We start from the raw sequence: 24,175 nt of genomic DNA on the forward strand, positions 1-24,175 counted from the left end.
TTGTTACTAGCACTTTATGACACACCCCGACCGAAATCGGAGCGTGCTGGCCGTCACACAAAGGTGACGTAGCCATGTGCACGTGCGGAAGCTAATAAAGTAGTAATATAAAAGTACGAACAATTAAAAACTAGCATACAAAGTACTAGAATAAGTGCTAGTAAGTGAGATACAAGTTCAGAGCAGGTCTATAGCAGCCCAAATAAAACGATAACAGTAGCACGCCCGAAGGCAGCCCTACAATAGGGAGTGTCTGTCAGAACGCCGAAGAGCTCTCAAAGGAAACCACCGCAACGGCTAAGCAACTAGAACCTGGAGGGGCGCAAAAACAAAAGCGTGAGTGGGCAAAAACAAAACTCTTTGAAAACCATTTAGCAAAATACATTCTAACCCCTCGCCGTAAAACCTGTATAGGTATGCCCAATATGCTCAAGGGTATGCCAAACATGCTCAAGATATGCCATGCCAAAGCCATAATATGAATGTAAATGCCCAGGTATAAAATCATATCAACGTCATAACATCTGGCAGCCGGAGTCACCTAACGTGACCTGTACGGCTGCATCTAGAGCTCAAATCTCAACTCTAAACTGAACCTGCCCACGAGTCGGAACCACTCAAGGTGGTCTGTACGACAGGCCTGGGTGTAACATATATATACGCTCTAGTGCTACGATCACGTGAAGACTGTGCGACTAATCGCGGGTCACCTACGAGTCGGAACCACCTAATGTGGTCTGTACGACAGGCCTATGCACCTAACTTGGATCCCAAGCTGAGCGTGTGGTGCGGGAGGTGAACATCACGTGAAGGACTGTGCCCTACTCTGGGCGGGAGCACTAACACCGGGGGTGCAGGTTATGAGCTCTCTAGGCATCTCAACCACTACTGAAACATAAACGTGAATGTCACTTACCTGGCACTTACCTGCGCGTCCACAGCACCCAATATGCGTATGTATATGTATGCCACTAATAAAGCATGCAATGATGCATAAACGATAATAATAAAGTGCATGGCATAAATCAATTACCCTTTTTAATCTATTTCTGGGAATATAAATGTATATAGGTATATACGGAAAACAAAAGCCCACTCACTGATATGTAGAAGGGTCGTAGCCCCCCTGCCTCGCGTGACCACGCTCGTCCTCGGGATACGTGTCACCTATATGCGAAATAACTACAAAAACGTCAACTTTAAAGCACATAACCAACTTCTCGAAGTAACTTCTCATACATTGCTCAAAATGGACAAATGAATATACCAACGTACTCTACACAACCTCAGGATCACAACCATAATTTTAAAATAATTTTTGGACCCCGCACGCGCCCCCACGCGCCAGCACAGGCACGGACCCACGCGCCCCCACGCGCGGTCACGTGCCAGGCATACTGACGGTGTCAACAGACGCCGTCAGGAATATTCCGTCAGTTTGACGGAATATTCCGTTAAATCTAACCGGATGCCATCACTTCCGTTGGGAATATTCCGTTAAACCTAACGGACTATTCCTCTTTCTTCTCCGATCAACTCTCGCCGGACTCCGGTCGCCGGAAAACTGGGAAAAGTTTAAACTCACTAATCTCCCTCGTTTCTCAACCGTTTTCTATGATTCTTGGACCAAAAGAAAGCCCTAAACTAGTAGAATCACGTTGGACCACTTTTAAAAGCTAAAAGTTACGCGATCATACCTGTCTCAAAACTCGAAAACCGGCCAACTTCGAACCAGGCCTTCCCGACGTCCAAATTCGTCCAACGAGCTACTCCGACGCTCCTTAGGACTTCACCAACACACCTACAAGCTTCAAATGTCCAAAAACTAAGTAAAATAATGTTGCATGAACAGTGCTCAAAACGGACATCGCGATATCGACGTGAAAACGTCGAAGTTCTTACCTGAAAATGGTACGTCTGTGTTCCCCTCGACTTCACGATCACAACTGTACGCTTGGTTTCCTCGATCCACTAAGATTTGGTGGGTTTTGTGTCTGTCCGTACGTATGTGTTTGTGATAACGGGAAGGAAGAGAGAGACAGATGAGAGACAGAGACAGAGAAAGGGTAGAGAGAGACAGGGAGTGTGCAGGTGTGTGTGTGTGGCCCTAAGCTTGCCAACACCACACAAAACAACCCAAAACAATAATACGAAACAAGTTAGGGGTAAAAGGGTCATTTCATATGCACGTTTCCGCTGCTTCCGGGACGGGATGTCACAACCTTCCCACCTTATTAGAATTTCGTCCCGAAATTCAAAACAACCAAGTATAGTGGTCAAAGAACAATCGAGGATACAAATCCCTCATTCGATCTTCTGTCTCCCACGTAGCTTCCTCAACTGAATGATTCCTCCACAGAACCTTCACTAAATTTACCGTCTTGTTCCTCAGAACCTTCTCTTTCCAATCTAGTATCGTCACCGGCTCCTCCTCGTACGTCAAATCTGGGTTAATCTCAAGCGGTTGAGGAGGTATCACGTGAGATGGATCAGCAACATAGTGTCGGAGCATAGACACGTGAAAAACATTATGCACTCTAGCCAACTCCGGAGGCAACTCCAACCTGTAAGCTACCTCACCAACTCGTTCTGTGACCACGTATGGTCCGATGTACCTGGGACTCAACTTCCCCTTCTTTCCGAACCGCACAACACCTCTCCACGGTGAAAGCTTCAGAAATACCCAATCTCCGACCTCATACGTTCTGTCCGTAGCATGCCGATCCGCCAGACTCTTCTGCCTGTCCTGAGCTGCTTTCAGGTTAGACTTGATCACCTGAACGTTCTGAGTAGTCTCCTCAACAATCTCTGGACCTACTAAGACTCTTTCTCCAACCTCTGACCAACACAACGGTGTGCGACAAGCTCTGCCATACAAGGCCTCAAATGGCGCCATGCCAATGCTCGAATGAAAACTGTTGTTGTAAGCAAATTCCATCAAATCTAACCGCTGGTGCCAAGCATCACTAAACTGCAACACCGAAGCTCGCAGCATATCCTCCAAAGTCTGAATAGTTCTCTCTGACTGTCCGTCTGTCTGTGGATGATACGCCGTACTGTAAAGTAACCTCGTGCCCAAAGCTTCCTGGAAAGCTACCCAAAACTTCGATGTAAATCGTGGATCTCGATCCGAAATAATGCTCACAGGGACACCGTGGTACTTCACAACCTTCGAGATGAACAACTCCGCTAAACGGCTCAAGGAATACTTCTCTCTCACTGGAATAAAATGAGCCGACTTAGTGAGTCGATCAACGATCACCCAAATGCCATCAAAGCCATTTTGTGTACGCGGCAACTTGTACACAAAATCCATGGTGATATTTTCCCATTTCCACTCCGGAACGGGAAGCGGCTGCAACAACCCAAACGGCTTCTTCCTTTCTGCTTTAACTTGCTGGCAAACAGCACATCTACTCACATACTCGGCTATCTCCCTCTTCATACCTGGCCAATAATAAAACGGTCGAATGGTATGATACATTTTAGTAGCTCCTGGATGCATGGCATAAGCCGAGATATGTGCTTCATCGAGAATTTCTTTCTTCAACTCCACACTATTAGGCACGAACATTCTACCCTCTAGCATCAACATGCCATCAGAATCGCGAACTCTGAGGTCTCGCCTCCTTCCTTGCTCTCTAGCTTGAATAAGTTCTTGAGTCTCCTGATCAGTTACCTGAACTTCAAGCACCCGGTCGACCAAAATTGGCCTGACTTGGAAATTAGCAAGTAAAGCCACATCTCGGTCCTCCGCTTCTAACCTTACTCCCGTAAAGATAGTGTCTCCACAACTTCAACGCAAAAATGATAGCAGCCAACTCCAAATCATGTGTAGGGTAATTCATCTCATGAGGTTTTAACTGCCGCGAAGCATAAGCAATCACTCTACCATGCTGCATCAATACACATCCCAGACCATTCAAGGAAGCATCACTATAAACCTCGAAATCACCACTATCGTCTGGGAGTGCCAAAACAGGTGCATGAGTGAGACAATGCTTCAACTGCTGGAAACTCTGTTCACACCTATTATCCCAATCAAATTTAACATCCTTCCTCGTTAACCTCGTCAACGGCAAGGCAATCACCGAAAAATCCTTAACGAATCTCCGATAATACCCCGCCAAGCCAAGGAAACTTCTCACCTCGGTGACGGTCCGCGGTTGTTCCCAGCTCTCTACCGCTGCAACCTTCTGAGGGTCAACCAGAATACCCTGAGCAGAAATGACGTGCCCCAAGAACGCAACTTGGTCTAACCAGAACTGGCACTTGCTAAACTTAGCATATAACTGGTGTTCCCTCAACCTTTTCAACACCAAAGTAAGATGTCGAACATGCTCCGCTTTCGACTTAGAATACACCAGAATATCGTCAATGAAGACAATGACAAATCTATCCAAGTAAGGCTGGAATACTCGGTTCATCAAATCCATAAAGGCGGCTGGTGCATTCGTCAACCCAAATGGCATAACCAGAAACTCGTAATGACCGTAACGAGTTCTGAATGCCGTCTTAGGGACATCATCCTTACTGATCTTCAGCTGATAGTACCCAGACCTCAAGTCTATCTTCGAAAACACACAAGCACCTCTCAGCTGATCGAACAAATCATCGATACGAGGCAATGGATAACGGTTTTTAATCGTCACCCGATTGAGTTGCCTGTAATCGATGCACAACCTCAAAGTTCCATCCTTTTTCCTCACAAACAACACTGGAGCGCCCCAAGGCGAAGTACTAGGCTGGATAAATCCCTTATCCACTAACTCTTGCAGCTGAACTTTCAATTCCCTTAACTCCGCGGGAGCCATACGATAAGGAGCTAAAGAAATGGGATTTGTACCTGGAAGCAACTCGATAGTGAACTCTACGTCTCGATCTGGGGGTAAACCAGGTAAATCCTCAGGGAATACATCAGGGAAGTGTCTGACCACTCTCACATCCTCAACTCTGCTAGTAACAGCCTCATCTAGCACCACATGAGCCAGATACCCCTGACAACCCTTAGATAACAACTTTTTCGCTCGCAGCGCCGAAATAACGCCATGTCTCACTCCACTCTGCTCACCCACGAAAGTAACCACAGGTAGTCCAGGTCGGTGAAATGTAACTACTTTCCCGTAACAGTCAATGTTGGCACGATAGAAGTGCAACCAATCCGTGCCCAAAATCACATCAAAGTCCACAATATCTAACGGGATAAGATCGGCTGACAGCGCAACACCCTCTACGATCACTGGACATCCTGGGTACACACAATCTACAACACAACTTTCTCCTCTAGGCATAACAAACTCTAAATCATACCCTAGAGGTGTGGGGCGAGGTTGCGTCACTTGAGCAAATGTATGAGAAATTACGGAATGTGTAGCTCCACAATCAATTAAGACTCTAGCGAAACAACCAAGAATGTTCAACGTACCCATAATCAAGTCCGGGTTGTTCTGAGCGTCCTGCAAAGAAATATTGTGAAGACGCCCCTGTCCCTGCTGACGCCCGCCTCGGCCTCTGCTCGCCTGAATGCCACGTCCCTGAGCACCACGCCCCTGACTGGGCTGACCCGACTGTCTCGAAGACCCTGCACTGCTAGTGGCAATCTCCCCCTGCTGATACTGTCCTCCCTGATACCACTGTGAACCACCCGCTGGAGCTGGAGGATACGGCATATAGCCGCCTGAATACTGGAGATAACCACCATGGGAAAAAGGATCCTGAGGGTACTGATACTGCCCCGGAGCATAAGGGACAGCATCACCCTGATAGTGGTAAGCACCACCTCGACTCGTCTGGCCGTAGCTACTAGGACCCTGGATCTGCTGGAGTGGTGCAGGCGGTGGCATAAAGGTCTGCTGTGGTTTCTGCTGCTGCTGACCTTGGGGACAATTCGCCGCTCTATGTCCCACCTGTCCGCATGTGAAGCACCCGTTACTGCCACGTCTACACTCGCCGAAATGCCGGTTGCTACACCTACGACAAACTGGGGCTCTGCCTCGCCCACCATCGCCCTGCCTCTGGCCTCTAGCGCCACCCGCAAATCTACCTCCACGGCCCTGTCCAGTGGCACTGAAGCCACCACTCGAAGAACTCGAGCTAGCTCCACCTCTTTTGAAGTTCTGAGTCTGACGGGGCCCGAGCGATGCCTGACCTTTTCCTTTATCATCTTTCTTCTGGTTGCTATCCTTCTCCTCATCAGTATCGCTCGACATATTCTCCGAATCCTCGATCCTCAGCAGTATCTCATAGAAGTCCCTGTAAGTCTCGCTGTGGACAGTAGACGCCATAGAACGCCACTTCTTCCTGGTGCCCAAACGGAAAAGACGGAGCATCTCTGCCGGATTACCAGCGACATCAGGGTGATAACGAGATAAGTCCGTAAACTTCCGGTAGTACTCATTCGCTGACATCTTCCGCTGCTTCAGGTCGGTAAACTCCTGCTTCTTCCGGTCAATGTACTCAGGGGGCACATACCTTCTCCTAAACAACTCAGTAAAAACATTCCAATCAATCCTCTGATCCGGAGTCAACCTACGAAGCTCCTGCTCCCACCAAGCTGCCGACTCCGTATCCAAAAACCACGAGGTCGTCTCGACCCACCTCTCCATAGGTAAGTTCCCCTGATTATGCAGCACGCGGAAAGTCTTCTCTAAGTGTTCTAGCCAGCGCTCTGCGCCCTCATGCCCCTCACTGCCCTTAAACTTATCCAACTTCAGGTTGTACATGGTCTCCAGAGGAGTCCTCTGGGGAGGGCGCATCACTGACTGAAGGGCTACAGCAAAAGCTTCCCCCAACTGAGTAAGATCGGGGAAACTAGGCTCAGAAGAGCGACGGGGTTCCCGACGAGGCGGCATAGTTCTGACAGAAGACACCAAAACCATTAGAATACTCACACAGACACAGGACTGCCAAACCTAGGCTCTGATACCAAACTGACACACCCCGACCGAAATCGGAGCGTGCTGGCCGTCACACAAAGGTGACGTAGCCATGTGCACGTGCGGAAGCTAATAAAGTAGTAATATAAAAGTACGAACAATTAAAAACTAGCATACAAAGTACTAGAATAAGTGCTAGTAAGTGAGATACAAGTTCAGAGCAGGTCTATAGCAGCCCAAATAAAACGATAACAGTAGCACGCCCGAAGGCAGCCCTACAATAGGGAGTGTCTGTCAGAACGCCGAAGAGCTCTCAAAGGAAACCACCGCAACGGCTAAGCAACTAGAACCTGGAGGGGCGCAAAAACAAAAGCGTGAGTGGGCAAAAACAAAACTCTTTGAAAACCATTTAGCAAAATACATTCTAACCCCTCGCCGTAAAACCTGTATACTTCCCAGAAAATAAACATATATACGTATGTATAGGTATGCCCAATATGCTCAAGGGTATGCCAAACATGCTCAAGATATGCCATGCCAAAGCCATAATATGAATGTAAATGCCCAGGTATAAAATCATATCAACGTCATAACATCTGGCAGCCGGAGTCACCTAACGTGACCTGTACGGCTGCATCTAGAGCTCAAATCTCAACTCTAAACTGAACCTGCCCACGAGTCGGAACCACTCAAGGTGGTCTGTACGACAGGCCTGGGTGTAACATATATATACGCTCTAGTGCTACGATCACGTGAAGACTGTGCGACTAATCGCGGGTCACCTACGAGTCGGAACCACCTAATGTGGTCTGTACGACAGGCCTATGCACCTAACTTGGATCCCAAGCTGAGCGTGTGGTGCGGGAGGTGAACATCACGTGAAGGACTGTGCCCTACTCTGGGCGGGAGCACTAACACCGGGGGTGCAGGTTATGAGCTCTCTAGGCATCTCAACCACTACTGAAACATAAACGTGAATGTCACTTACCTGGCACTTACCTGCGCGTCCACAGCACCCAATATGCGTATGTATATGTATGCCACTAATAAAGCATGCAATGATGCATAAACGATAATAATAAAGTGCATGGCATAAATCAATTACCCTTTTTAATCTATTTCTGGGAATATAAATGTATATAGGTATATACGGAAAACAAAAGCCCACTCACTGATATGTAGAAGGGTCGTAGCCCCCCTGCCTCGCGTGACCACGCTCGTCCTCGGGATACGTGTCACCTATATGCGAAATAACTACAAAAACGTCAACTTTAAAGCACATAACCAACTTCTCGAAGTAACTTCTCATACATTGCTCAAAATGGACAAATGAATATACCAACGTACTCTACACAACCTCAGGATCACAACCATAATTTTAAAATAATTTTTGGACCCCGCACGCGCCCCCACGCGCCAGCACAGGCACGGACCCACGCGCCCCCACGCGCGGTCACGTGCCAGGCATACTGACGGTGTCAACAGACGCCGTCAGGAATATTCCGTTAAATCTAACCGGATGCCGTCACTGCCGTTGGGAATATTCCGTTAAACCTAACGGAATATTCCTCTTTCTTCTCCGATCAACTCTCGCCGGACTCCGGTCGCCGGAAAACTGGGAAAAGTTTAAACTCACTAATCTCCCTCGTTTCTCAACCGTTTTCTATGATTCTTGGACCAAAAGAAAGCCCTAAACTAGTAGAATCACGTTGGACCACTTTTAAAAGCTAAAAGTTACGCGATCATACCTGTCTCAAAACTCGAAAACCGGCCAACTTCGAACCAGGCCTTCCCGACGTCCAAATTCGTCCAACGAGCTACTCCGACGCTCCTTAGGACTTCACCAACACACCTACAAGCTTCAAATGTCCAAAAAATAAGTAAAATAATGTTGCATGAACAGTGCTCAAAACTGACATCGCGATATCGACGTGAAAACATCGAAGTTCTTACCTGAAAATGGTACGTCTGTGTTCCCCTCGACTTCACGATCACAACTGTACGCTTGGTTTCCTCGATCCACTAAGATTTGGTGGGTTTTGTGTCTGTCCGTACGTATGTGTTTGTGATAACGGGAAGGAAGAGAGAGACAGATGAGAGACAGAGACAGAGAAAGGGTAGAGAGAGACAGGGAGTGTGCAGGTGTGTGTGTGTGGCCCTAAGCTTGCCAACACCACACAAAACAACCCAAAACAATAATACGAAACAAGTTAGGGGTAAAAGGGTCATTTCATATGCACGTTTCCGCTGCTTCCGGGACGGGATGTCACACTTTAAAAATCTCATTTTGCACTCCAAATTTTTGAAAAATAAACTTATGAGAAGTATCGAATGAGATTTTTGAAGTGCTAATAAGAATTTCCTTATTTAATCCCCATTACCTACTGCTACTGCTCCTACTCCTACTCCTACTCTATATAAAGCTCTAAACTTCTATAGCTACCATTATTTTTTTTTGGATTTTTATCTTCCTCATCTTCCTCATCCACGGTTGTGAAAATCATCTTCCTCATCTACTGGTACAGAATACCCACAACCTTCCACCTCTTTCCATGGAAAGAATAGAGAAGGAAAAATTAGGTTCCCATCCTTATTTTTCCTACTCCATTGATTAAAACCATATTCATTTTCAATTTTTTATCAAGATCCTAAGATTTTAATTAACATCATTAATTATTAGGAAAACTAATGAAAAGAGCTTGAAAACTTTGAGTTTTAACGATAAAGACAAAATAAAGGGTAAAGTGAATAGTATCAGGATTGACTTTTTAGTGTAAAAATGTGGTTTTTCGTTAAAATGAATAATACCGGAAGCTTTTCGTTAAAATTCCCTTAATTATTTCAATAATAAAATATTTTTTATTTCTAAATATATTCATATAGTGTTGGAAACATTAAATTTTTTATATTTATATTCATGGCTAAATTTTTTTATCATATATTTTTATTTTTAGTTTGTACCCATTTTTAATTTGCAACCTTTTTTTTTAAATTTGTACAATTTTCTTTTCAGTTTCAATTTGTACCCATATATTAATTCCTTTTTGTGCCCATATTTTTTAAACTTTTATTTGCATTTGTACCCATATTTTTCAATTTATTTGTACCCATTTTTAATTTTACTAAATGTACCCATGCTAATTATGTGACAGCCCATCCCAAATTATTCGTACCGTAGGTGTGAAATGATGATTTTGCCCTTGGCGGGTATTTGTCATTTTGGGATGATTGTTTTGTAGTTTTGTTGGTTGCATCTGGACCACACACTCATCCATATCCACATCATCTCATTCCCCCGTGTATCTCTCTCTGTCTCAAACTCTCTCTCTCTTTCCTTCTCACTTGTACAGACGGGGCTCAAAACCATTGCAAATGTTGCAGGTCAAAGTGAAAAATGGTGCTCTTGTGTTCGTGAGGATCATACGAGTTCAACCATACCAATTTCACGTAAGGAATCCTTCAATTTCACGTCGAACTAGGAATCTCCGAATTGGTCACTGTTCATGCACACATGAAATATTGTTTTTCAGGGAATTTGAAGCTTATAGGAAGCTTAGTGAGGTCCTTTGGAAGCTCGGGGTGGTGCGTTGAGTGGAATTGGACGTCGGGAAAGCTAATTTTGAAGTTGGCCGATTTTTCTTGATTTTTCCGGCGAGATCCTGTGATCTTTGAGGTTTCAAACAGGTATATGTTGTTCTACTCATCCCCAGCTTTCCACTGGTGCAAATTTCATAGAAATTGGTGAAGAAACGAGTGAGAACGAAAGGTTTGAAGTTTTTCCAAGTTTCCGACGACCGGAGACTCGCCGAAGAAGATGATGGAATATTTCGTCAGTTTGGACGGAATATTCTAACGCAGTCAGTCAGATTTAACGGAATCCGTTAGGGTTTAACGGAATATTCCTGACGATGTTAAATGTCGCCGTCAGTGTGACTAGCACGTGGCCTCGCGTGGGGGACGCGTAGGTCAGTGCACTCGCCAGTGCGTGGCGGCACGTGGGGTCTCGGAAAATTATTTTAAAAATATGGGGATGTTCGTGAGGTTGAGTAGATCACGTTGGTATATCCAAACATCCTTTGGTTATGTGCTTTAAATTGATGATTTTATAGTTGTTTCGCATATGGGTGAGGCAAGGGGGTTACGACCCTTCCACATATCAGTGAGTGGGCTTTTGGTTTTCCGTATATACCTATATACTTGTGGTTTTTCCCAGAAAATGAAATGGAATGTTTATATGTTTTAAATGCCATGCATAGCATTTGCCTATTTATTTATGCATTAGTAGTTGCATATATGTATGTTTAGTGTTGCGGACGCACAGGTACGTGTCAAGTAAGTTTATGGTGTATGATTGTGAATTAGTGGTTATGTGAGATGCATAGAGAGCTCATAACCTACACCCCCGATGTTAGTGCTCCCGCCCAGAGTAAGGCACAGTCCTTCACATGATGTTCACCTCTCGCACCACATGCTTATCTTGGATCCAAGTTAGGTGCACAGTCTTGTCGTACATACCACTATAGGTGATTCCGACTCGTAGGTGACTTGCGATTATTCGCCCAGTCTCCACATGATCGTAGTACTTGAGCGTATTTATTTACACCCAATCCTGTTGTACAGACCACTTTAGGTGGTTCCGACTTGTGTGCAGGTATAGTTAGTGAGTTGGGGATTTAAGCTCTAGATTCAGCCGTACAGGTCACATTAGGTGACTCTGGCTGACATGTTACTTGCATTGATTGACATTACCTGGGTTACTTACATTTTATGTGGAGGCATTCGACATGGCATATTTCTGAACATGTTTTTGATATATATGTGTATATTCTATTTTCTAGGAAATTATACAGGTTTTGCGACGAGGGATTAGAACTTTTGATAATGAAATGATTTTGAAAAGCTTTGTTTTTGCCCACTCATATTTTCTGTTTTGCGCCCCTCCAGGTTCTAGTTAAAAGCAGCTTTGGTGGTTCACAAGGACTTGATGGTGGTTCTGGCAGAACATCACAAATGTAGGATCACCTTTGGGTGTTGTGTAATTAGTATTCATTCTTCTGGACTGCATTTATGCTTTTTGTGCTCTGATTATGTTTATCCCATTTAGTCTCACACTAATGTGTTACTTTAACTAGTTTATTTAGTAGTTTGGTTTTTATTTATTCGTACTTTTATTATTATCTGTTGCTTTTGCACTGTGTACATGGTTACGTCACCCTCACGTGATGGCCAGCACGCCTTGATTCCGGTCGGGGTGTGTCAGTTTCGTATCAGAGCATACGTTTGGCAGTCCTGCTTATTGTGTGAGTGTTCTAATTGTTTTGGTGTCTTCTGTCAAAACTATGCCGCCTCGTAGAGAATCACGTCGCTCAGTTGAGCCTAGTTTCCCCGATATAGCTCAGTTTGGGGAAGCTATTGCTACTGCTATTCAGTCTACGCTCCGCCCTCCTTAGAGGACTCCTCTAGAGACCGTGTATAATCTGAAGCTGGATAAGTTTAAGGGTCATGAAGGATATGAGGGTGTTAAGCGGTGGCTGGAGCATATTGAAAAGACTTTTCAAGTATTGCAGAGTAAGGGAAATCTTCATTTTGAAATGTGGGTTGAGACGACCTCATGGTTCTTAGGTAAAGAATCGGCATCCTAGTGGGAACAGGAGGTCCGTCATTTGACCCTAGAAGAAAGGGCTGATTGGGAAGTGTTTAAGCAGTTGTTTAGGAAAAAGTTTGTGCCCTCTAAGTACATTGATCGTAAGAAGCAAGAATTTACCGAGTTGAAGCAGGGGAAGTTAATGGTGAATGAGTAGTATCGGAGATTCACTGATTTGTCTCGTTATCATCCGGAGCTTGTTGCCAATCCGGTTGAGATGCTTCGTCGTTTCAGATTGGGTACTAAGAAGAAGTGGCGTTCTATGGCAACCACTACTCCTTGCGACTCTTATCAAGAGTTCTATGAGATTGTGTTGAGGATTGAGGATTCTGAAGATATGCCTAGCAAGAGTGAGGAAGAAGAAAAAGATGGCAATCAAAGGAAAGACGATAAAGGCAAAGGTCAAGCATCTCAAGGACCTCGCAAGACTCAGAGTTTTAAGCAGAATGGAGCTAGTTCCAGTTCTTCCAGCGTAGGTTTTAGTGCCACTGGTCAAGGAAGAGGTGGTAGATTTTCTGGGAGTCCTAGAGGCCGGAGATAGGGCTATACTGGTAGAGGAAGAGCTCCGTTGTGCCGCAGGTGTAACAATCGGCATTTTGAAGAATGTAGGAGAGGCAGCAGTGGATGTTTTACTTGTGGGCAAATAGGACATGGAGCTGCAAATTGTCCTCAGAATCAGCAGAGGCCCTAGCAGTCTTTCTTACCACCACCTGCGCCGATCCAGCAGGTTCCAGGGCCTGGTAGTTATGGCCAGATGGGTCGTGGTGGTGCTTACTATTATCAGGGTGATGCCGTTCCTTATGCTCCAAGGCAATATTCGTATCCCCAAGATCCTTATTCTTAGAGTGGGTATCCTCAGTACTCCGGAGGTTATATGCAGTATCCTCGCATTCCAGTGGGTGGATCTCAGTGGTACCAGGGAGGATAGCCTCAGCAGGGAGTGATTACTACCAGTAGTGCGGGATCTTCAAGGCAGTCTGGTCAGCCTAGTCAGGGGTGTAATGTGCAGGGTCAAGGTGGTCAGACTAGAAGAGGTTGTAATGGACGACAGCAGACCCAGGGACGCATCCACAATATTTCTCTGTAAGATGTTCAGAATAATCCAGACTTGATCATGGGTACGTTAAATATCCTTGGTTATTTTGCTAGAGTATTGATTGATTGTGGTGCGACACATTTTGTTGTTTCTCATACATTTGCTCAAGTGACGCAACCTTACCCTACACCTCTAGGGTATGATTTAGAGTTTGCTATGCCTAGAGGGGAGAAATGTTATGTCGATTGTGTGTATCTAGGATGTCCAGTGATGGTGGAGGATGTTGTATGCTAGATGACCTTATCCCGTTAGATATTGTTGATTTTGATGTGATTTTGGGCACAGATTTGTTGCATTTTAATCGTGCCAACATAGATTGTTACAGGAAAACTGTTACCTTCCATCTTCCTGGATTACCTCTGGCACTTTTGTGGGTGAACAGAGTGGGGTGAGACATGGCGTTATTTCTGCTGTGCGAGCAAAAAGGTTGTTATCAAAAGGTTGCCAGGGATACTTAGCTCATGTAGTGTTGAACGATGTTGCTCTTAGTAGCATGGAGGACATAACGGTAGTCAAGCATTTTCCTGATGTATTCCCTGATGATTTACCTGGATTGCCGCCAGACCGAGATGTGGAGTTCACTATTGATTTGCTTCCAGGTACTAATCCTATATCCTTAACTCCTTATATAATGGCTCTTACTAAGTTGAGGGAATTGAAAATCCAGTTGCAAGAATTAGTGGATAAAGGTTTTATTCAACCTAGTACTTCACCCTAGGGAGCTCCAGTGTTGTTTGTGAGGAAGAAAGACAGAACTTTGAGACTATGCATTGATTACCGGCAATTGAATCGAGTAACAATTGAAAATCGTTATCCATTGCCGCGTATAGATGATTTGTTTGATCAGATGCAAGGTGCTTGTGTATTTTCCAAGATTGATTTGAGGTCTGGTTATTATTAGTTGAAGATCAGTGGTGAAGATGTTCCTAAGACAGCTTTCAAGACTCGTTATAGTCATTACGAGTTTATGGTAATGCCATTTGGATTAACGAATGCGCCAGCAACTTTTATGGATTTGATGAACTGAGTATTCCAACCGTATTTGGATAGGTTTGTCATTGTCTTTATTGACGATATCCTGGTATACTCTAAGTCTAAATCTGAGCATGTTCGACATCTTACTTTGGTGTTGAAAAGGTTGAAGGAACACCAACTGTATGCTAAGTTTAGCAAGTGCCAATTTTGGTTAGATCAAGTGGCATTTTTGGGACACGTCATATTTGCTCAAGGTATTTTGGTGGATCCTCAAAAGGTAGCAGCAGTGGAGAATTGGGAGCAGCCACGGACCATCTCTGAGGTGAGGAGTTTTCTTGGCTTAGCAGGATATTACTCAATGGTTTGTAAAGGATTTTTCCGTGATTGCTTTACCACTGGGGATGCTAACTAGGAAAGATGTTAAATTTGAGTGGGATGATAATTGTGAGCAGAGTTTCCAGCAATTAAAGTATTGTCTCACTCATGCACCTGTTTTGGCACTCTTGGATTATAGTGGTAATTTCGAAGTCTACAATGATGCTTCCTTAAATGGTCTAGGATGTGTGCTAATGCAGCATGGTAGGGTGATTGCTTATGCTTCACGATAATTAAAGCCTCATGAGTTGAATTACCCTACGCATGATTTGGAGTTAGCGGCCATTATCTTTGCTTTGAAGATATGGAGACATTATCTTTATGGAGAAAAATGTAAGATCTTTACGGATCATAAGAGTCTTCAATATCTTTTCACTCAAAGAGACCTTAATCTTTGTCAACGGAGATGGTTGGAATTGCTTAATGATTATGATTGCACGATTGATTATCACCCTGGTCGTGTGAATGTGGTAGTTGATGCACTTAGCAAAAAATCTTAAGGCCGTATTAACGCGTTGTACGTTAGTCGTGTTCCTCTTCTGGTAGACTTGAGATCAACTGGAGTGCGGTTAGAGGTAGAAGATCAAGAGGTAGCCTTACTTGCTAATTTTCAAGTTAGGCCGATTTTAATTGATCGTGTACTTGAAGCCCAGATGGTTGATGAAGAGACCCAGGAAATAATTCAAGCAAGGAATCAGGGGAAGAAGAAAGACTTCAGAGTTTGAGAATCAGATGGCATGCTTATGTAGGAGAGTAGAATGTATGTGCCGAATAATTTGGAATTAAAGAAAGCAATTCTTGATGAAGCGCATATCTCAGCTTATGCAATGCATCCAGGAGGTACTAAAATATATCATACCATTCGACCATTCTATTATTGGCCAGGTATGAAAAGAGAGATAGCTGAGTATGTGAGTAGGTGTGCCATTTGCGAACAGGTTAAAGCTGAAAGGAAGAAGTTGTTTGGGTTGTTGCAGCCGCTTCTCGTTCTAGAGTGGAAATAGGAAAATATTACTATGGATTTTGTGTACAAGCTTCCGAGTACACATAATGGTTTTGATGGCATTTGGGTAATAGTTGATCGGCTTACTAAGTAAGCGCATTTTATTCCAGTGAAGGAAAAGTATTCTTTAAGTCGAGTAGCTGAATTATTCATATCGAAGATTGTGAAGTACCATGGTGTTCCAGTGAGTATTGTCTCGGATCGTGACCCAAAATTTACTTCTAAATTTTGGGTGGCTTTTCAGGAAGCTTTGGGTACGAGATTACTCTACAGTACGACATATCATCCTCAGACAAACAGACAATCAGAGAGGACCATTCAGATGTTGGAGGATATGTTGAGATCTTCGCTGTTGCAGTTTAGCGATTCTTGGCATAAGCGGTTGCCTACAACAACGACTTTCATTCGAGTTTAGGCATGTCACCATTTGAGGCACTGTATGGTAAATCTTGTCGTACACCCTTATGTTGGTCAGAGGTCGGACAACGAGTTTTGGTGGGCCCCGAGATTGTAGATGAGACTACTTAGAATGTTCAGGTAATTAAGTCTAACCTGAAAGTGGCCCAGGATCGACAAAAGAGCTTAGCGGACAGGCATGCCATTGGCAGGGTGTATAAAGTTGGTGATTGGGTGTTTCTGAAGCTTTCACCGTGGAGAGGTGTAGTACGATTCGAAAAAAAAGGTAAGTTAAGTCCCAGGTATATCGGACCATACTTGATCACCAAGTGAGTTGGTGAAGTGGCTTACAGGCTTGAGTTGTCTTCTGAGCTGGCTAAAGTGCATAATGTTTTTCATGTGTCCATGCTTCGTCATTACGTTGCGGATCTGTCGCATGTGATACCTCTTTAACCATTGGAAATTAACCCGGATTTAACATATGAACCAGTAACAATTCTGGATTGGAAGGAAAAGGTTCTGAGGAACAAGACTGTTAGTTTAGTGAAAGTTTTGTGGAGGAATCACTCAGCGGAGGAGGCTACTTGGGAAACACAAGACCGGATGAGATATTTGTATCCTCGTTTGTTCTATAATTACTAGTGGTTTGTTTGAGTTGTTGTTATGAATTTCTGGACGACATTTTCTTAAGGGGGTAGGTTGTGACAGCCCATCTCGAATTATTTGTACCGTATGTGTGAAATGATGATTTTTCCCTTGGCGGGTATTTGTCATTTTGGGGTGATTGTTTTGTGGTTTTGTTGGTTGCATCTGGACCATATACTCACCCACATCCACATCATCTCTTTCCCTCATGTATCTCTCTCTGTCTCTCTCTCTCTCTCTCTCTCCTTCTCACTTGTGTGGACGGGGCTCAAAACCCTTGCAAACGTTGCAGATCGAAGTGAAAAATGGTGCCTTTGTGTTTGTGAGGATCATACGAGTTCAACCATACCAATTTCAGGTAAGGAATCCTTCGATTTGACGTCGAACCAGGAATCTCCGAATTGGTCACTGTTCATGCACACGTGAAATATTGTTTTTCAAGGAATTTGAAGCTTATAGGAAGCTTAGTGAGGTCCTTAGGAAGCTCGGGGTGGTGCACTGAGTGGAATTGGACGTCGGGAAAGCTAGTTTTGAAATTGGCCTATTTTTCTTGATTTTTCTGGCGAGATCCTGTGATCTTTGAGGTTTCAAACAGGTATAATGTTGTTCTACTCATCTCCAGCTTTCCATTGGTGCAAATTTCATAGAAATTGGTGATGAAACGAGTGAGAACGAAGGGTTTGAAGTTTTTCCAGGTTTCAGGCGACTGGTGACTCACCGGATAAGATGACGGAATATTCCGTCAGTTTGGACGAAATATTCTGACGCTGTCAATTAGATTTAATGGAATCCGTTAGGATTTGACAGAATATTCCTAATGGCGTTAACTGATGCTGTCAGTGTGACTGGCACATGGCCGCGCTTGGGGGACGCGTAGGTCTGTGCACTCGCCAGCGTGTGGGGTCTCAGAAAATTATTTTAAAAATATGGGGATGTTCGTGAGGTTGAGTAGATCACGTTGGTATATCCAAACATCCCATTTGAGCATTGTATGAGAAGTTATTACCTAATTTTGGTTATGTGCTTTAAATTGACGATTTTATAGTTGTTTCGCATATAGGTGAGACCCATCTTGAGGATGAGCGCAGTCACTCGAGGTAAGGGGGTTACGACCCTTCCACATATCAGTGAGAGGGCTTTTGGTTTTCTGTATATACCTATATACTTGTGGTTTTTCCCAAAAAATGAAATGGAATGTTTATATGTTTTAAATGCCATGCATAGCGTTTGCCTATTTATTTATGCATTAGTAGTTGCATATATGTATGTTTAGTGTTGCGGATGCACAGGTAAGTGCCAGGTAAGTTTATGGTTTATGATTGTGAATTAGTGGTTATGTGAGATGCATAGAGAGCTCATAACCTGCACCACCGATGTTAGTGCTCCCGCCCAGAGTAGGGTACAGTCCTTCACGTGATGTTCACCTTCCGCACCACACGCTCATCTTGGATCCAACTTAGGTGTACAGTCTTGTCGTACAGACCACTATAGGTGGTTCCGACTCGTGTGCAGGTATAGTTAGTGAGTTGGGGATTTGAGCTCTAGATTCAGCCGTACAGGTCACGTTAGGTGACTTCGGCTAACATGTTACTTGCATTGATTGACATTACCTGGGTTACTTACATTTTATGTGGAGGCATTCGACATGGCATATTTCTGAACATGTTTTCGATATATGTGTATATTCTATTTTCTAGGAAACTATATAGGTTTTACGGCGAAGGGTTAGAACTTTTGATAATGAAATGATTTTGAAAAGCCTTGTTTTTGCCCACTCACATTTTCTGTTTTGCACCTTTCCAGGTTCTAGTTGGAAGCAGCTTTGGTGGTTCACGAGGACTTGACGGTGGTTCTGACAGAACATCACAAATGTAGGATCACCTTTGGGTGTTGTGTAATTAGTATTCGTTCTTCTGGACTGCACTTAGGCTTTCTGTGCACTAAATATGTTTATCCCACTTAGTCTCACACTAGTGTGTTACTTTAACTAGCTTATTTAGTAGTTTGGTTTTTATTTATTCGTACTTTTATTATTATCTTTTGCTTCCGCACTGTGCACATGGCTACGTCACCCTCACGTGACGACCAGCACAGCTTGATTTCGGTCGGGGTGTGTCAAATTATGTATATTTATTTTATGTTCTAAAATATATCAATAGTTATTTTTTTTAAATATGTTGATAATTATGTGGGTACATTATTTGTGACAACTTGTCCCTAGTTCTATGATTTTATAAATTTTAAAAGAATGAATTTATGCCCAATGCCTTAGAGGTGAAGGTTTTGACATTCTTTGACCAACGTGTAGAGAAACGTTTGACTTATGCACTTAGCGCATTTGTGTAGTACTCATTGGTGCAAATGCATAGGCGAAAGCTGTTTGCAAGTTCGGATTATATCGGTATAGTTACGGACGTTTGAAGTTGTAAAACTATAGATTGTGGGAATTATTTAATTTCCACATGTGGGTTAAAGGTGAAATTAGTTAAAATAAAGGGGACCAATCAAATTTTTAGAGGGAGGAAAAGGAGAACCAATCAGGAAGGGAGGAGGAAAGAAAATAAATAAATAAAGAAACCTTCCCGTTGGGCAGTGCAACCGCACACCCAAACGGATCGAACTCCGGCGATTTTCGCCCTTTTTTCCGTTGAACCACTACCATCCAACACTTTCAAAACACTCAGTGACTTTCCCTTTTCCATTTCCACCCAAGATCGAAGGGTTTAAGGACCAAAATTGTGAAAAACCTCACCGGAGCACCGGAGGTGCTCGACGGTGATTCCTCCGGTCCGGCGAGTTTCACCACCCACCACCACTCTTAATCAACTCCCCTTGGACCTAGGAACAAGACCCAATTAGTTGTAGGGGCGTTGGAACATCGAGGAAGTCGAATCGAAGAACACCCATCTTAGGGTTTCCGGCGGGTTTGAGTGAATTTGGGGATTTTCCTGCCAAATTGGACTTGGCCACAGGTATAAAACTTGCTATACTCATTGAGATCTTCATTTCTGTAAATTTTGGTAAATTTTTTGTAAATAGTCGAATTTTCCGGTAAGTCGGGGCGAACGACTGCCACCTGCTGCAACGGCCTGGCCAATGGGCCGACGATGTCCTTTTAAGTTCAATTAGATGTTTTGATGCCATAATTGATATCCATATGATGTGGTTTGATTGTTGGAACTTAGTTTCATTACGACACATCACTTGACTTTTATAAGAATCGATGATTCGTCCGTTCGATCGTCTCCAAACTTTAATACATTATAGTACATAATATTTAAGGACCATAGAAACTTATGGATCGGGAATTCGACGTACGGATCTTCCAGAATTGGATTTGTAAGTTCATAAAATAAAATGTTGACCGCCACTTGGTTTTGGCAATTGGCAGAGATCCGACCGTTGGATCATAATGAAACATTAGGACGTGGTTCTAGGAACATAATGTGAATCTTTGGAAGTAATGGATCGGAAATCCGTGATGCAGATCTTCCGAAGTGAATTACGCAGGGATGTGTTTTATGTAAATTATGTATTCTATCGGTAAGAACTCTGAGATGTGATTTGATAATTGTTCTAGGCGACATTGGTTCTTGATGTCTCGATATGCGTGCTAGGGAGTCGTAGCGCGGATCTTAAGTGAGTGGGTCTTTTCCTTTCTATCGTGTGTGTATATATATATGATTGATAATTCCACAAACGTTTATAAATTGATTATTGCTTATGATTACTGTGAATGCTTTGAAGTACTAACGTGAACTACGAATGTGTAAACATGAAAAATTCCTGAAACAAGAAACAAGAATAACGTGTACAAAACATATTTTTGTGTTTAATGATTTTGGGGTTACAATCTCTTTGTAATTTGATCCTCTGATTCTATCTTCGTAGGGTGTAGGTTTGTGGATGAGCTGTTGATCCAAAGGGTCGTCGGGGCTTGATCTAGGGATGAACAGTTGATGAATGGATCTTCAAGGGGCGTTGGACTTGATCTTGAAGAATGGGTGTATAGGTTTGTTGAGATTGTTGATCCAAAGGGCCGTTGGGGCTTGATCTAGGGATGAACAGTTGATGAATGGATCTTCAAGGGGCGTTGGGCTTGATCTTGAAGAATAGTTGTGCGGATTTCTTCAAGGGCTTTTAGGCTTAATCTTGAAGGTTGATGGATGAGCGGATCTTCAAGGGCTTTTGGGCTTGATCTTGAAGAACGATTGGATGTGTGGATTTGTTGATGTGTTATTGATCCAAAGGGCCGTTGAGGCTTGATCTTGGGATGAACGGATGATGAACGATGAACACTTTCTTCAAGGGGCCGTCGGGGCTTGATCTTGAGTTGGTGGAAGTTCTTCAAGGGCCGTTGGGGTTTGACCTTGAAGGAGGATTTGACGAAGAACGAAAAGTGTTTTCTTGATCCTTCGGGATTTTCTTGAGAGCTTTAGAGTTTCAAGGCTTCAAGGTTTTGGTGTGATGTAAATTCCCTTCTTTCTTTTCTTCCCTTTCTTTCTTTTCTTCCTCAAAATGAATGCCTTGGCTTCCTATTTATAGAATTCCAAAACTTGATTTTTGGATTTAAATAATCAGATGAAATAAATCATTTCTGCCAGGTATTGACACGTGTCCTATTTGATGACTTTTCCAATTTATTTCGATTTTTCGTTGAGTCACACGCTACATGTAAAATTTATGTGACACGTGAGCGTTGAAATTTTAATTATTGGTCAACATTCATTTCACCGAAATTTTGATGTCTACAGAATGACTTGATCCCTGTTTAGGCTACGTAGGTAGTCTAACGAGACGTTAGATGCAACCATAGAAGAAGTGCGATTAAATAATTGAGACAATAGCTTAGTTTGGGGAATTGAACAATGTGAGGGATATTGGTGTAAAATGTGAGATTTAACCTTATGTGTTGGTGGTTAAATGTTGGTTACAAATCAATGTGTGAAGAATCAAGAAATTAAAGTAAGGAAACATAAGTAATGATAGTTAATTAAACTAGTGTCTAGTTGGACTTATCATTGTTGATTATCCTCGAAAATAAATAGTTCGGGAGTAAGGCGTTACAACTTATGCATTTTATGCCATATTATATATATGTATATAATTGAAAATGCTATGACATGGTTGAGTATTAGATTGCATCATGGTATATCCATATGTATATTACCTGCACACAATTATTGTGAATGCTTTGAAGTGCAAAGGTGAACGCAGGACACCCAGGTAAGTTCAGGTGAGTTTATAGTATTAGTTGAATTGATGGAGTAATGGCATGACTACATTTATGTGTTAGGCAACTCTGACACTGTCGTACAGGTTGCCCATGAGTTGTACATGTTATATTGAGATGCATTGAGAGCTCATAAACCTACACCCCGGTGTTAGTGCTCTTGCCCATGGCCAGGGCACAATCCTTCACGTGATGTTCACCTCCCGCACCTTACGCTCACCTTGGACTCAAGGTAGGTGCACAGGCCTGTCGTACAAACCACTATAGGTGTTTTCGACTTGTAGGTGACCCGCGATTATTCGTACAATCTTCACGTGATCGTAGCACTTGAGCGTACTTATTTACACCCAGTCCTGTCATACCGACTACTAGAGGTGGTTCCGACTCGTGTGCAGGCATGTTTGATGAACTATAGATTAAGTCGTACATATCACTATAGGTGACTTCTGACTTATGTGCTAGCATTGATTGATGAGATATGGATAAGCCATACAAGTCACGTGAGGTGACTCTGGCTAGCATGTTGATGAGCTATTGGTTTAGCCGTACAGGCCATAATAGGTGGATCCGACTGACATACCATTTCATATTGATTTATTTCACCTGGGTTTCTTATTCCTGTTGAGATTCTTGACATGGCATATACTTGGCTTTCATTGCTGTTGAGCATGATTTCTATATACATATGTATTCTATTTTCTGGGAAATTATACAGGTGTTACAACGAGGGGCTACTACCTTTGGTAATTGAAATTGGTTTGAAAAGTTTTGTTTCACTCACTCATATTTTCTATTTTTGCACCCCTCCAGGTTCTAGCAGCAGAGTTCTGTATCAACGAGGATTCGTGACACTTTTCATTACAGATGTCTTCTTATGATGGTATAATCCTTATCTTACCTTACTGTATTATACCTATGCTCTGTATCATGCGTGAAATGGGTCCAAACCTGCTTACTGCGCACTCGTGTACTTAGGCAAATTATATTTTAATTTATTCACATTTTTACATTATCACACTTTATGGCTTCGTCACCTTCTAGGTGTCGGCCAGCACGACTCGATTCGGGGTTCTAGTGGACATTCCGGGTCGGGGTGTATCATTATTTGTTTGCTATAATTTTTGTGAAGAACAATATTACTCTAAAATTGATTTTTAAGTACTTATTATATTTAAAAATATTATTTGAATTTGTTTAAATTTCATAATTTGTGGGACATTAAATGCATAAATGCATTAGTTAAATCTTTTAAATGAGGCTAAGGACCTTAATCAAAATATTTAAACAAATAAGGTTTCAGTCTAACAATTAGGTTGATTAAGGACCGGAACCAAAATGACCCGATAGAGAAACATGAGGGAATAAACATGCAAATAATCAAACAATTGTTGGCACCACTCCAATGGAAAAATTAAAAAAAATTTCGAAATCACACCAGCTTCAGCTTTACACCAAAGGTACTTTTGGATGACCTTATGTATTTGCACCTAAGATTTGAAGAGTGTGGGGTGTACGTAGAAAATGTAGGGTATATGGTGAGAGTGTGGCGTGTGAAGGTATTATAGGAAAGTAAATGAGGTGTATTAAGATAAGTTTTAATTAAAAAAGCAAATGTGGGGGTGTATTAAGTATGTGGGGTGTATTCAACAATATGTGGGGTTTCAATATAATACGTTTTATTCAGTGAATATGATATGATATGATCTGATCTAGTCAGTTTCGATTTGGTCTGGTCTGCTCTGCTCTGTTCTAATCCGGTTTACTATCTTAGTCCTTTTGGTCCAATAACTATCATAGTCTTTTTGGTCGCTTAACAATCAAAGTCATCAAGGAAATAACAGGGTTGTCTAATTCACGTTCTCTCATTATTATTTTTGGACAAACAATATTATTTATACTAAGAGGGTGAAAGAGTGCGCTAAGGCTCATAATG

General features: G+C 42.9%; 1 protein-coding gene across 1 annotated transcript; it reads right to left on the minus strand.

Annotated features, from left to right (window-relative positions):
• Nucleotides 1-1,096: 1,096 nt before the first annotated feature.
• LOC148699318 (uncharacterized) lies at nucleotides 1,097-6,863 on the minus strand. Its single transcript, XM_088684567.1, has 2 exons — nucleotides 5,426-6,863; nucleotides 1,097-1,167 (listed from the first exon to the last, which is right to left on the minus strand). Exons 1-2 carry the CDS (start codon nucleotides 6,849-6,851, stop codon nucleotides 1,097-1,099), a joined length of 1,497 nt encoding a protein of 498 aa, XP_088540693.1. The 5' UTR covers nucleotides 6,852-6,863.
• Nucleotides 6,864-24,175: the final 17,312 nt, after the last annotated feature.

Source organism: Pyrus communis, chromosome 1 (genome assembly GCF_041283825.1).
Source record: "Pyrus communis isolate YQ-2024b chromosome 1, ASM4128382v1, whole genome shotgun sequence".
Taxonomy (NCBI): Eukaryota; Viridiplantae; Streptophyta; class Magnoliopsida; order Rosales; family Rosaceae; genus Pyrus; species Pyrus communis.